At 46.8% G+C, this 12,118-nt stretch overlaps 1 protein-coding gene across 1 annotated transcript in view; it reads left to right on the top strand.

The window, feature by feature from the left end:
• ptprb (protein tyrosine phosphatase receptor type b) overlaps nt 1-3,560 on the top strand; it is a 31,010-nt gene extending 27,450 nt beyond the window's left edge. Inside the window, exons 36-40 of the mRNA XM_070991589.1 lie at nt 316-438; nt 528-691; nt 967-1,102; nt 1,854-1,974; nt 2,328-3,560. Coding sequence (XP_070847690.1) covers nt 316-438; nt 528-691; nt 967-1,102; nt 1,854-1,974; nt 2,328-2,350 — 567 coding nt within the window. The 3' untranslated portion in view covers nt 2,351-3,560. The remainder of the gene's footprint in view (nt 1-315; nt 439-527; nt 692-966; nt 1,103-1,853; nt 1,975-2,327) is intronic.
• Nucleotides 3,561-12,118: the final 8,558 nt, after the last annotated feature.

Raw genomic sequence — 12,118 nt, 5'->3', positions numbered from 1 at the left:
CTGTGTCTGTCTCTGTGTCTGTGTCTGTATCTGCGTCTGTGTCTGTCTCTGTCTCTGTGTCTGTATCTGTATCTGCGTCTGTCTCTGTGTCTGTCTCTGTGTCTGTGTCTGTATCTGTATCTGTGTCTGTGTCTGTATCTGTCTCTGTGTCTGCGTCTGTGTCTGTATCTGCGTCTGTCTCTGTGTCTTTGTCTGTCTCTGTGTCTGCGTCTGTCTCTGTGTCTGCGTCTGTGTCTGTGTCTGTCTCTGTATCTGTGTCTGTCTTTGTCTGTCTCTGTCTCTGTGTCTGTCTCTGTGTCTGCGTCTGTGCTGCAGGTGAAGTGTGATCAGTACTGGCCTGCAGACAGGGAGCCTCTGTACTACGGTGACCTGGTCATCCAGATGCTGTCAGAGTCCGTCCTGCCTGAGTGGACCATCAGAGAGTTCAAGATCACCTCGGTACCCGATCTTTACCTCGTTGATCTGTGCTCACGTCCCTCAGAGTGTTTACTGAAGGATAATAATACCTGATCAATACATCGTGACAGGAGAGCAGCTCCAGTTATCCTCGCGTGCTGCGTCACTTCCACTACACTGTGTGGCCCGACCACGGAGTCCCAGAGAGCACCCAGTCCCTGATCCAGTTTGTGAGGACGGTCCGAGACTACGTGGACCGATCGCCCAGCACTGGAGCCACCGTCGTACACTGCAGGTAGGATTGTGTGTGTGTGTGTGTGTGTGTGTGTGTGTGTGTGTGTGTGTGTGTGTGTGTGTGTGTGCGTGTGTGCGTGTGTGTGTGTGTGTGTGTGCGTGTTCCTCAGACATAAATGTGATTGGCTGGAAGTTAAAGCTCTCCACGATGAATTGAAATCATTTTAAAGCGTGTGTGTGTGTGTGTGTGTGTGTGCGTGTGCGTGCGTGTGCGTGCGTGTGCGTGCGTGTGCGTGCGTGTGTGCGTGTGTGTGCGTGTGTGTGTGTGTGTGTCAGTGCTGGTGTTGGCCGTACAGGGACCTTCATGGCCTTGGATCGGGTCCTGCAACAGCTGGACTCTAAAGGAACCATCGACCTGTACGGCTGTGTGTTCGACCTCCGCCTGCACCGCCAACACATGGTCCAGACTGAGGTACGCCCCCCAGACCCTGCTTCTGTCACCCTGACCTTCTGATCACACGCTTGGACTTGAAGGTGCAGTAAGTGTCATCTGACCACTCGAGAGCGGGAAGACAAAAAACACAGCAGCTCATCCAGATGCTTTTGCTAACATGTTAGCAAACAGTTAAGCAGCACAGAGCAGCGGGAGCGTCCCACTGAAGTCATGTTCTGTGTCCACACAATGAATACACTGAATAATAGACAAAATCAGAGCTGTAACACCAGCACACACTGGGCTGGACTGGGGCTAGGACAGAGCGAGGCCTTTTGAGCCGGTGAATACTGGGCTGACGCAGCTGACAGAGAATACTGCTCCGAACAGAAACACAATTAGCAAAGATGACTTTTGGACCAAACTCCTGCTAAAAACTCCAGACGATGGGCTTCAGGGTATTCAGTCGTTCGCAACTGGACTTTGTCAGTTTGTCTTGGCGATGCTTCACTAAGCCACAACTAAAACAAGAGTTAGCGTCAGTCCAAACCAGGACTGAGACAAGACCGAGAACTGCACCACGACAACAGTCCACCAGCACTGGACCAATCAGGACAGAGCGTCAGTAACGTACAAACAGTACTCCACAACAAGGTGTTTGTTCTGCTTTTAAACTGACTCGTGTGTGTGTGTGTGTGTGTGTGTGTGTGTGTGTGTGTGTGTGTGTGTGTGTGTGTGTGTGTGTGTGTGTGTGTGTGTGTGTGTGTGTGTGTGTGTGTGTGTGTTGCAGTGTCAGTATGCCTTCCTGCATCAGTGTGTGCGTGACGTCCTGAGAGCCAGGAAGCATCGCAGCGAGCAGGAGAATCCTCTTTACCCCATCTACGAGAACTTCAACCCTGAGTACTGCCGCGGTGAGACTAACACAGACCGTGACCTCTGACCTCTGGACACAGACACGCTAGCTGTTTGCCTCCGCATCCAGAAATGATAAATTTGCTCTTTTTTAAATCAATTTTTTACTCTTTTTTTTTTTTTTTTTTAAAACATTATTCACTTCTGGAATTACTAAATTTCCCTGGTGTGGGATCAATAAAGTCCTATCTTAACTATTAAGTTGCTTGTTAAGTCGGTCACGTTTTAAATGAAACAGTATCTGAAGTTAAAATCAGCTCTTCCTGTTAGTCGTGCTGTTGCTGCAGATCGTTGAGTTTTAGAAAACCACCTTCATTAAACTGAGACAATAAAACTTTTCATTTCTTCTCAGATTTCATCTACACCGGACGCTAAACGGGCGATGGCGTCCATCCGATCGAGACAGAAGAAACTTTCACTCCTACATTATTAAAACTATCTGAGGTGACAGAAAAACCCAAAAAACCAACAACGTATAAAAGTAAGCAAAGAAATGATTGGAGAGGAAAAAGCTGGTCAATATTTCACCAGTTAAATGGATTTTTCTCTGCGGTGCGTTCAGGCAGCCTTTTGAGTTTTGACCAATTAGAGTTCATGAATGCTGAATGACTGGAAACACGTCAGGGTCCGTCAATCAACGATCTGAAGGAAACACGGGTCCATCTCAGGTCGGCGGTGGTTATTAAAGACGCGTTAGCTTGCGGTGTTAGCGTGTTAGCTGTCCGTCATGTGACTGATCACAGGGAAGGAGAAGCCATCCGTTTTTTCTATTCTATGTTCTCACTCACTGCTCAGTATAAGCTGTTTATTTAAAAACTTCCACATAGTGCTGTATGTAAATATTGATGTAATACTCTTTCTATGATTATGAATATATACTGTACGTCATCTGTTTCTATCCTGTGTAACACTGAGACAGTAGTTCCACTTTCTGAATTCATGCCATCACACTTCTAAGCTGCTGGATTCAGACTTTAACTCACTGAAACTTTCAACTGTTCATTTCTAATAAAAGAAACGTTCAAACATTTACTGTCTCTTTCATAAACTCTCTAAAGTTTAAACAAAAAGTCTGAACATGCAGCTCAAACATATAAAAGTCCAGTTAAAAATATTTGAGACATTTTTAAGATCCTTTGAGTGTGTGAACAAAATCATTGTGATTTTGTGAAACGTCACATTTGCAAAGCGAACATGATTAAACATCGTGTACTTTAAGTATTCTGCTGGTTGTTTGCTAAACCTTCTTTCTGCTGGAGGACTTCCAGGGTTTCGAAATGATTTCTGCTGTATGGATATGTGCCTGAGGACACACTGATCACTGGTTTTTAATCACCGGGCTGCGAAACAACTCCATATTACTGTTCCTGTGTTATAATGATGTGATCTTATTAGAGCTTTTTCAGACTAACAGCATTAGTTAGTAAAGGTTTGGGCTCTGTCCTGTTGTCAAACACCGGTGTATCATCAGAAGTGTGACTGAACATGAACGATGTTTTACACCCAGCCCTCAGAATGTAAAGCACTTTTTATAAGACGCTGTCAAACGCTGTTATCTGGATTATTAAATGATCATTAAAACTAGTTTCTGTGTGTTTGTCTTTTTTTTATTTTTGGTCTCATTAATGACCATAATTCATCTTTGATCATCACTTACACTGAACTCATTTTAAACTTTATTTTAAATCATTTTTTAGGTTTTTATCCTAATTTGTTTCATATTTAGATATTTTACGTGAGCATTTCTAAAAGTATTTTTCTCTCACAGACCAGCCCAAGACTCTGCAGTTATTCAATATTTTGCATCTGAAATGTAGAAACAGGACAGACCTAAAATAAAGATAAGCCTGATCCTGGTCTTTAATCTGACAGTCAAAAGCAAACGATCATCCTTTGATCTCAAGTCTTTGTTTCAAACTTCTGATCTCCATATTGATCTGGGGCATCGAGGCCGCAGCAGAACTGGGTAACCCAGATCCAGCAGCTGTCAGGGGCTTAACGGAGACGCGACGAGGGCCTGTCAGCGGCCGAGCTGTGCCCGACTCCCCCAGGAGCAAACCTCCTGCTCCTCCTGCTGCTGCGCCCCCTCCCTCCTCTCTGTCCTGGCAGAGCTTCATACTGAGGCAGAGTTATGAATCAAGCAGCTTCACGTCCGTCCTGACGGTCAACTCAAAGAGGGACAAACATGTCCAGGCAGCATGAACGGTCCTGAGACAACAAGCTGCTCAGAAGAGACACTTCAGGTTTCAGCGGTTCAATGTAACCAAGTATTTCAACTCCACTACATTTATCTGAAGCTTTAGCTACTTTGCAGATTAAAATTTGACATTTTTACACACAAAACATATGAAGAGTTTAGAAAATCTGTTTTGTTTTAAATCAGGCATGTCCAAACTATTCCACAAAGGGCCGAGTGGCTGCAGGTTTTTCCTCCAACCAATCAAGAGGATGCAGTCTGACCAATCAGCTGTCTGAAGACTGAGATCAGCTGATGAAATGAGTCCAGTCTGGTGTGCTGCTGCTTGGTTGGAAAGAAAACCTTCAGTCACTCGGCCCTTTGTGGAATAGTTTGGACATGGCTGTTTTAAATGAAACCACCAAAGAGTTTCTACACGTACAGGCAGACAGACAGACAGACAGACAGACAGACAGACAGGCAGGCAGGCAGGCAGGCAGGCAGACAGGCAGACAGGCAGGCAGGCAGGCAGACAGACAGGCAGGCAGGCAGGCAGGCAGGCAGGCAGGCAGGCAGACAGGCAGACAGGCAGGCAGACAGACAGGCAGACAGGCAGACAGACAGACAGGCAGACAGGCAGGCAGACAGACAGGCAGACAGGCAGGCAGGCAGGCAGACAGACAGACAGGCAGGCAGGCAGGCAGGCAGACAGACAGACAGACAGACAGACAGACAGACAGGCAGGCAGGCAGGCAGACAGGCAGGCAGACAGGCAGACAGACAGGCAGACAGACAGGCAGGCAGGCAGGCAGGCAGACAGGCAGACAGGCAGGCAGACAGACAGGCAGACAGGCAGACAGACAGACAGGCAGGCAGGCAGGCAGGCAGGCAGGCAGACAGGCAGACAGGCAGGCAGACAGACAGACAGACAGGCAGGCAGGCAGGCAGGCAGGCAGGCAGACAGGCAGGCAGACAGGCAGACAGACAGGCAGACAGACAGGCAGGCAGGCAGGCAGGCAGACAGGCAGACAGGCAGGCAGACAGACAGGCAGACAGGCAGGCAGGCAGGCAGACAGACAGACAGACAGACAGGCAGGCAGGCAGGCAGGCAGGCAGGCAGGCAGACAGGCAGACAGGCAGACAGGCAGGCAGACAGACAGGCAGGCAGGCAGGCAGGCAGGCAGACAGACCTCATTCATCCTCAAGGGAAATTCACAAATTCCAGCATATTCCACAAATTGGAAGTAAAAGGCATGCAATAAATAATATTAATCAGTCAACTGACAGTTAATAACGAATGAACTGATAGTAGTTTCATTGATCTTCTCAGATGTTTGATTGGCTGCTTTTCCTCTCAATGATCTCAATGATGTGAATGTGTTTGTATAATGTGGAGCTTTGGACCAAACAAACATGGTGAAGGCGTCACTTTGGGCTCACTGTCACCACATTTCTTACTGTTTTCACAATGTTTCCAAAGCAAATGATCGACCAACGGAGAAAATGATCAGCAGATTCATTCAATTTCTCCAACCCTAAAAACTGTAAATGCTAAATGCGCGATGGCGGAGTGACGCTTTGCACAGAAGTCAGTCAGTTCAGGGAATTTGGGATCCTCTTATGATTTTGCATCTTAATATGACAAAACACTCCAGCAGCGTTTGGCTCGCAGCATCAAGCTTCACATTTGTTCCTCTGAAGGGACAAAGTTTCCTGCACACTGATCATTTAACTTGTTCCGCTGACCTGAAGCTGAACTCGTCAGACTGACTCGTGGTATTTCAACAGGAGACTCGTTTTCATCCCGAGTCCTGTCTGCCCATTTGAGCCTTAACGGCGGTGCAGAATATCTCAGAGCTGACCTTTCCACACCTCCGGTATCAGAGACGCTGACATTTTACATTTCTTACTGTTCACACACAGAGTGCAGCAGATATGAAGAAAACCATAAAGACCAGAAGTCTTGTCTGTCTTTGCATGTTGCCTTGCAATCGGCTGGCGACCGGTTCAGGGTGTACCCCGCCTCTCGCCTGTTGAACAGCAGAGATCACAGCCGAGCTGGCAGCTCAGAGTCTGGACCACATGCTGTCCACATGCTAACACGCAACAGGGACAATGCTAACACAGGGACAACGCTAACACAGGGACATTGCTAACACGCTACAGGGACAATGCTAACACAGGGACAATGCTAACACAGGGACAACGCTAACACGCTACAGGGACAATGCTAACACAGGGACATTGCTAACACGCTACAGGGACAATGCTAACACGCTACAGGGACAATGCTAACACGCTACAGGGACAATGCTAACACAGGGACAATCCTAACACGCTACAGGGATAATGATAACATGCTACAGGGACAATGCTAACACAGGGACAATGCTAACACGCTACAGGGACAATGCTAACACAGGGACATTGCTAACACGCTACAGGGACAATGCTAACACAGGGACAATGCTAACACGCTACAGGGACAATGCTAACACAGGGACAATCCTAACACGCTACAGGGATAATGATAACATGCTACAGGGACAATGCTAACATGCTACAGGGACAATGCTAACACAGGGACAATGCTAACAGGCTACAGGGACAATGCTAACACAGGGACAATGCTAACACACTACAGGGACAAAGCTAACACAGGGACAATGCTAACACGCTACAGTGCCAATGCTAAAACGCTCATGTTTAGCAGGTATGATGTTGACCACATCCACCATCATAATGTAGCATGTTAGCATGCTAAAATGTACTCATAAGCAGTAAACAGAGAATCCAGCTGAGGCTGATGGGAATGTCTTTAGCTCTGTAGGTATTTCAGTCTGGACCGACAGACTGACGCCACCATCCACAGCATCATCATCATCATCATCATCATCGTCATCATCTGCTGATCATCTTCTCAAGTAAGTAATTGTTTGCCATAATAATGTAAGAAAATATTAAGAAAATGTCCATCAAAGGTAGTTTGACCAACAGCCCAAAAACACATACTGCACGTACTCAGTTTATGACTCACAACTGACAGTTACTCTCATTATTGATTAATCTGATGATTGATTCGCTGCTTTGTCCATAAAATGCCACAAACTATGCCACTCACCCTTCCTCCCAGTCTGAGGTGGAGTATTCCCAACAGTCCAAAACACAAACATCAGTTCAGTCACATAAAAATCACAGTTCATCACAAAATGGATTTTTAAACCTTGAACAAAACAACTACTCCTCAAATTAAAGTCGTCATCGACAAATGTTTGGTTTCTTTTTTAATTATAGAAAGTCTTAACAATTGATTACCAAGACAGGCGTGGGGACATGCCTGATGGTGTCCCATTAGTGATCAATGCTGTGACGTATCTACTGACGGCAGACATGAGTCCTCAATAGACCTGGAGCGATCCCTGGGTGTCTCATTCAGGGCAGGACATGCAGCCAATCAGAGCTCGTTTACTGAGTCTCCCATGAGCGCCTGCTGTCAGACAGATGGACCAACATTGAAATAGTTCCAGTCAAATATTTTCAGTTTGGAGTCACTTTTCAGACAGGCAGCTCGGCTCGCAGCCCCTCCTGACACCACAGAGCGTCATGTGACGATGACTGTTAACGCCCAGTTTCTCCTCATACATTTACTCGTGGTGGCCCGCCACAATATCCACATTTCCTGCCACATATTGATTTATGGATTGCTAATCATTTTCAAACCTCTCTCTGTCTCTCTCTCACAAACATACCACAGTGTTCAGACTTCACCTGGGCAGGCTGTCCAGGTATATCATGGTCACCAAAGTACATTTTGCAACCCATTTTAGCAATTTTCTTTTATTCTTATCTTTTATCTGTCCAAGAAAATGACACGGTCTGCAATCGGTTAACTAGAGGACAATGCGTCCAAACAGGGAAACGTCTTTGTGAAACCTGACGGCTACGAGTCGTCAGCTAAGTGAATTTCCCTCTCAAGCTGTTTCACTGAAAGTTTAGGGCCCTGAAAGGATAAAACTCTGCAATATTTAAGAAAAAAGCCATTATTATTACTATTATTATTCCATAGAATATGTTTAAAAGACAGTTTGAGGTCATTTCAGGTCTTTCTTCTACTTTGATGTCAGCACTGAAGAGAAGAGCTGATGTCCTGCCTCCGTCAGCTTCCTGTTCTGCTGATGGGGGCGTTGGTAATATTTATGCGTTGAGAGGAGGTGCTGTCTGCGGAGGTGCAGAGAGAGTGTTAGATGGCCACAGAGGGCCGAGAGTTTGCAGGTTTTTAATCCAGCTGAGCAGCAAAACTGATCCTCTGACATCTCTGCTTACTGCTGTTAAAATGAGAGCCAAGATGGAAAGAGGAGACTAATTAAAACTAAGCTATTTCAGCACTGACGTACAGAAAAAAACATCTGAGAGGGACTCAGAGAGAAAACTAAGATCCAAGTACTCTGAGGTGGAAAGGTGCTATCACTTTACAGAGCCGGCGTCACTTTACAGAGAAGACGTCACTTTACAGAGCAGACGTCACTTTACAGAGCCGACATCACTTTAGAGCCAACGTCACTTTACAGAGCAGACGTCACTTTACAGAGAAGACGTCACTTTACAGAGAAGACGTCACTTTAGAGCCAACGTCACTTTACAGATCAGACGTCACTTTACAGAGAAGACGTCACTTTACAGAGCAGACGTCACTTTACAGAGCAGACGTCACTTTACAGAGGAGACGTCACTTTACAGAGCCGACATCACTTTAAAGAGCCGATGTCACTTTACAGAGTAGACGTCACTTTAGAGCCAACGTCACTTTACAGATCAGACATCACTTTACAGAGCAGACGTCACTTTACAGAGAAGACGTCACTTTACAGAGCAGACGTCACTTTAGAGCCAACGTCACTTTACAGAGAAGACGTCACTTTACAGAGCCGACATCACTTTAGAGCCAACGTCACTTTACAGAGAAGACGTCACTTTACAGAGAAGACGTCACTTTACAAAGAAGACGTCACTTTACAGAGAAGACGTCACTTTACAGAGCAGACGTCACTTTAGAGCCAACGTCACTTTACAGAGCCGACATCACTTTAGAGCCAACGTCACTTTACAGAGCAGACGTCACTTTACAGAGAAGACGTCACTTTACAGAGCAGACGTCACTTTACAGAGAAGACGTCACTTTACAGAGCAGACGTCACTTTACAGAGCCGACGTCACTTTACAGAGCCGACGTCACTTTACAGAGAAGACGTCACTTTACAGAGCCGACATCACTTTACAGACCCGACATCACTTTAAAGAGCCGATGTCACTTTACAGAGTAGACGTCACTTAAGAGCCAACGTCACTTTACAGATCAGACATCACTTTACAGAGCCGACGTCACTTTACAGAGCCGACGTCACTTTACAGAGAAGACGTCACTTTAGAGCCGACGTCACTTTAGAGGAGACGTCACTTTACAGAGCCGACGTCACTTTACAGAGGAGACGTCACTTTAGAGCCGACGTCACTTTAGAGCAGACGTCACTTTACAGAGCCGACGTCACTTTACAGAGCCGACGTCACTTTACAGAGGAGACGTCACTTTAGAGCCAACGTCACTTTACAGATCAGACGTCACTTTAGAGCAGACGTCACTTTACAGAGCAGACGTCACTTTACAGAGGAGACGTCACTTTACAGAGGAGACGTCACTGTACAGAGCAGACGTCACTTTACAGAGCCGACGTCACTTTACAGAGCAGACGTCACTTTACAGAGGAGACGTCACTTTACAGATCAGACGTCACTTTACAGAGCCGACGTCACTTTACAGAGCAGACGTCACTTTAGAGCCGACGTCACTTTAGAGCAGACGTCACTTTACAGAGCCGACGTCACTTTACAGAGCCGACGTCACTTTACAGAGCAGACGTCACTTTAAAGAGCCGACGTCACTTTACAGAGGCGACGTCACTTTACAGAGCAGACGTCACTTTACAGAGCAGACGTCACTTTACAGAGCAGACGTCACTGTACAGAGCCGACGTCACTTCACAGAGCAGACGTCACTTTACAGAGCCGACGTCACTTTACAGAGCCGACATCACTTTACAGAGCAGACGTCACTGTACAGAGCCGACGTCACTTTACAGAGCAGACGTCACTTTAGAGCAGACGTCACTTTACAGAGCAGACGTCACTTTACAGAGCAGACGTCACTTTACAGAGCAGACGTCACTGTACAGAGCAGACGTCACTTTAGAGCAGACGTCACTTTGCAGAGCAGACGTCACTGTACAGAGCCGACATCACTTTACAGAGCAGACGTCACTTTAGAGCAGACGTCACTTTACAGAGCAGACGTCACTGTACAGAGCCGACGTCACTTTACAGAGCAGACGTCACTTTACAGAGCCGACGTCACTTTACAGAGCCGACATCACTTTACAGAGCAGACGTCACTTTAAAGAGCCGACGTCACTTTACAGAGCCGACGTCACTTTACAGAGGAGACGTCACTTTAGAGCCAACGTCACTTTACAGAGCAGACGTCACTTTACAGAGCCGACGTCACTTTACAGAGCAGACGTCACTTGAGAGCCGACGTCACTTTAAAGAGCCGACGTCACTTTACAGAGCCGACGTCACTTTACAGAGGAGACGTCACTTTACAGAGCAGACGTCACTTTACAGAGCAGACGTCACTTTAGAGCCGACGTCAATTTAAAGAGCCGACGTCACTTTACAGAGCCGACGTCACTTTACAGAGCAGACGTCACTTTAGAGCCGACGTCACTTTAAAGAGCCGACATCACTTTACAGAGGAGACATCACTTCACAGAGGAGACGTCACTTTATAGAGCCGACGTCACTTTACAGAGGAGACGTCACTTTACAGAGCAGACGTCACTTTAGAGCCGACGTCACTTTAGAGCAGACGTCACTTTACAGAGCCGACGTCACTTTACAGAGGAGACGTCACTTTAAAGAGCCGACGTCACTTTACAGAGGCGACGTCACTTTACAGAGCAGACGTCACTTTACAGAGCAGACGTCACTTTAGAGCAGACGTCACTTTACAGAGCAGACGTCACTTTACAGAGCAGACGTCACTGTACAGAGCAGACGTCACTTTAGAGCAGACGTCACTTTACAGAGCAGACGTCACTGTACAGAGCAGACGTCACTTTAGAGCAGACGTCACTTTACAGAGCAGACGTCACTGTACAGAGCCGACATCACTTTACAGAGCAGACGTCACTTTAGAGCCGACGTCACTTTAGAGCAGACGTCACTTTACAGAGCCGACGTCACTTTAAAGAGCCGACGTCACTTTACAGAGGCGACGTCACTTTACAGAGCAGACGTCACTTTAGAGCAGACGTCACTTTACAGAGCAGACGTCACTGTACAGAGCCGACGTCACTTTACAGAGCAGACGTCACTTTACAGAGCCGACGTCACTTTACAGAGCCGACATCACTTTACAGAGCCGACATCACTTTACAGAGCAGACGTCACTTTAAAGAGCCGACGTCACTTTACAGAGAAGACGTCACTTTAGAGCCGACGTCACTTTACAGAGCGGACGTCACTTTACAGAGGAGACGTCACTTTAAAGAGCCGACGTCACTTTACAGAGGCGACGTCACTTTACAGAGCAGACGTCACTTTAGAGCAGACGTCACTTTACAGAGCAGACGTCACTGTACAGAGCCGACGTCACTTTACAGAGCAGACGTCACTTTACAGAGCAGACGTCACTGTACAGAGCCGACGTCACTTTACAGAGCAGACGTCACTTTAGAGCAGACGTCACTTTACAGAGCAGACGTCACTTTACAGAGCAGACGTCACTTTACAGAGCAGACGTCACTGTACAGAGCAGACGTCACTTTAGAGCAGACGTCACTTTGCAGAGCAGACGTCACTGTACAGAGCCGACATCACTTTACAGAGCAGACGTCACTTTAGAGCAGACGTCA

This window comes from Chaetodon trifascialis, chromosome 22 (genome assembly GCF_039877785.1).
Source record: "Chaetodon trifascialis isolate fChaTrf1 chromosome 22, fChaTrf1.hap1, whole genome shotgun sequence".
NCBI classification, from domain to species: Eukaryota; Metazoa; Chordata; class Actinopteri; order Chaetodontiformes; family Chaetodontidae; genus Chaetodon; species Chaetodon trifascialis.
This window is presented reverse-complemented; position numbering and strand designations above follow the sequence as displayed.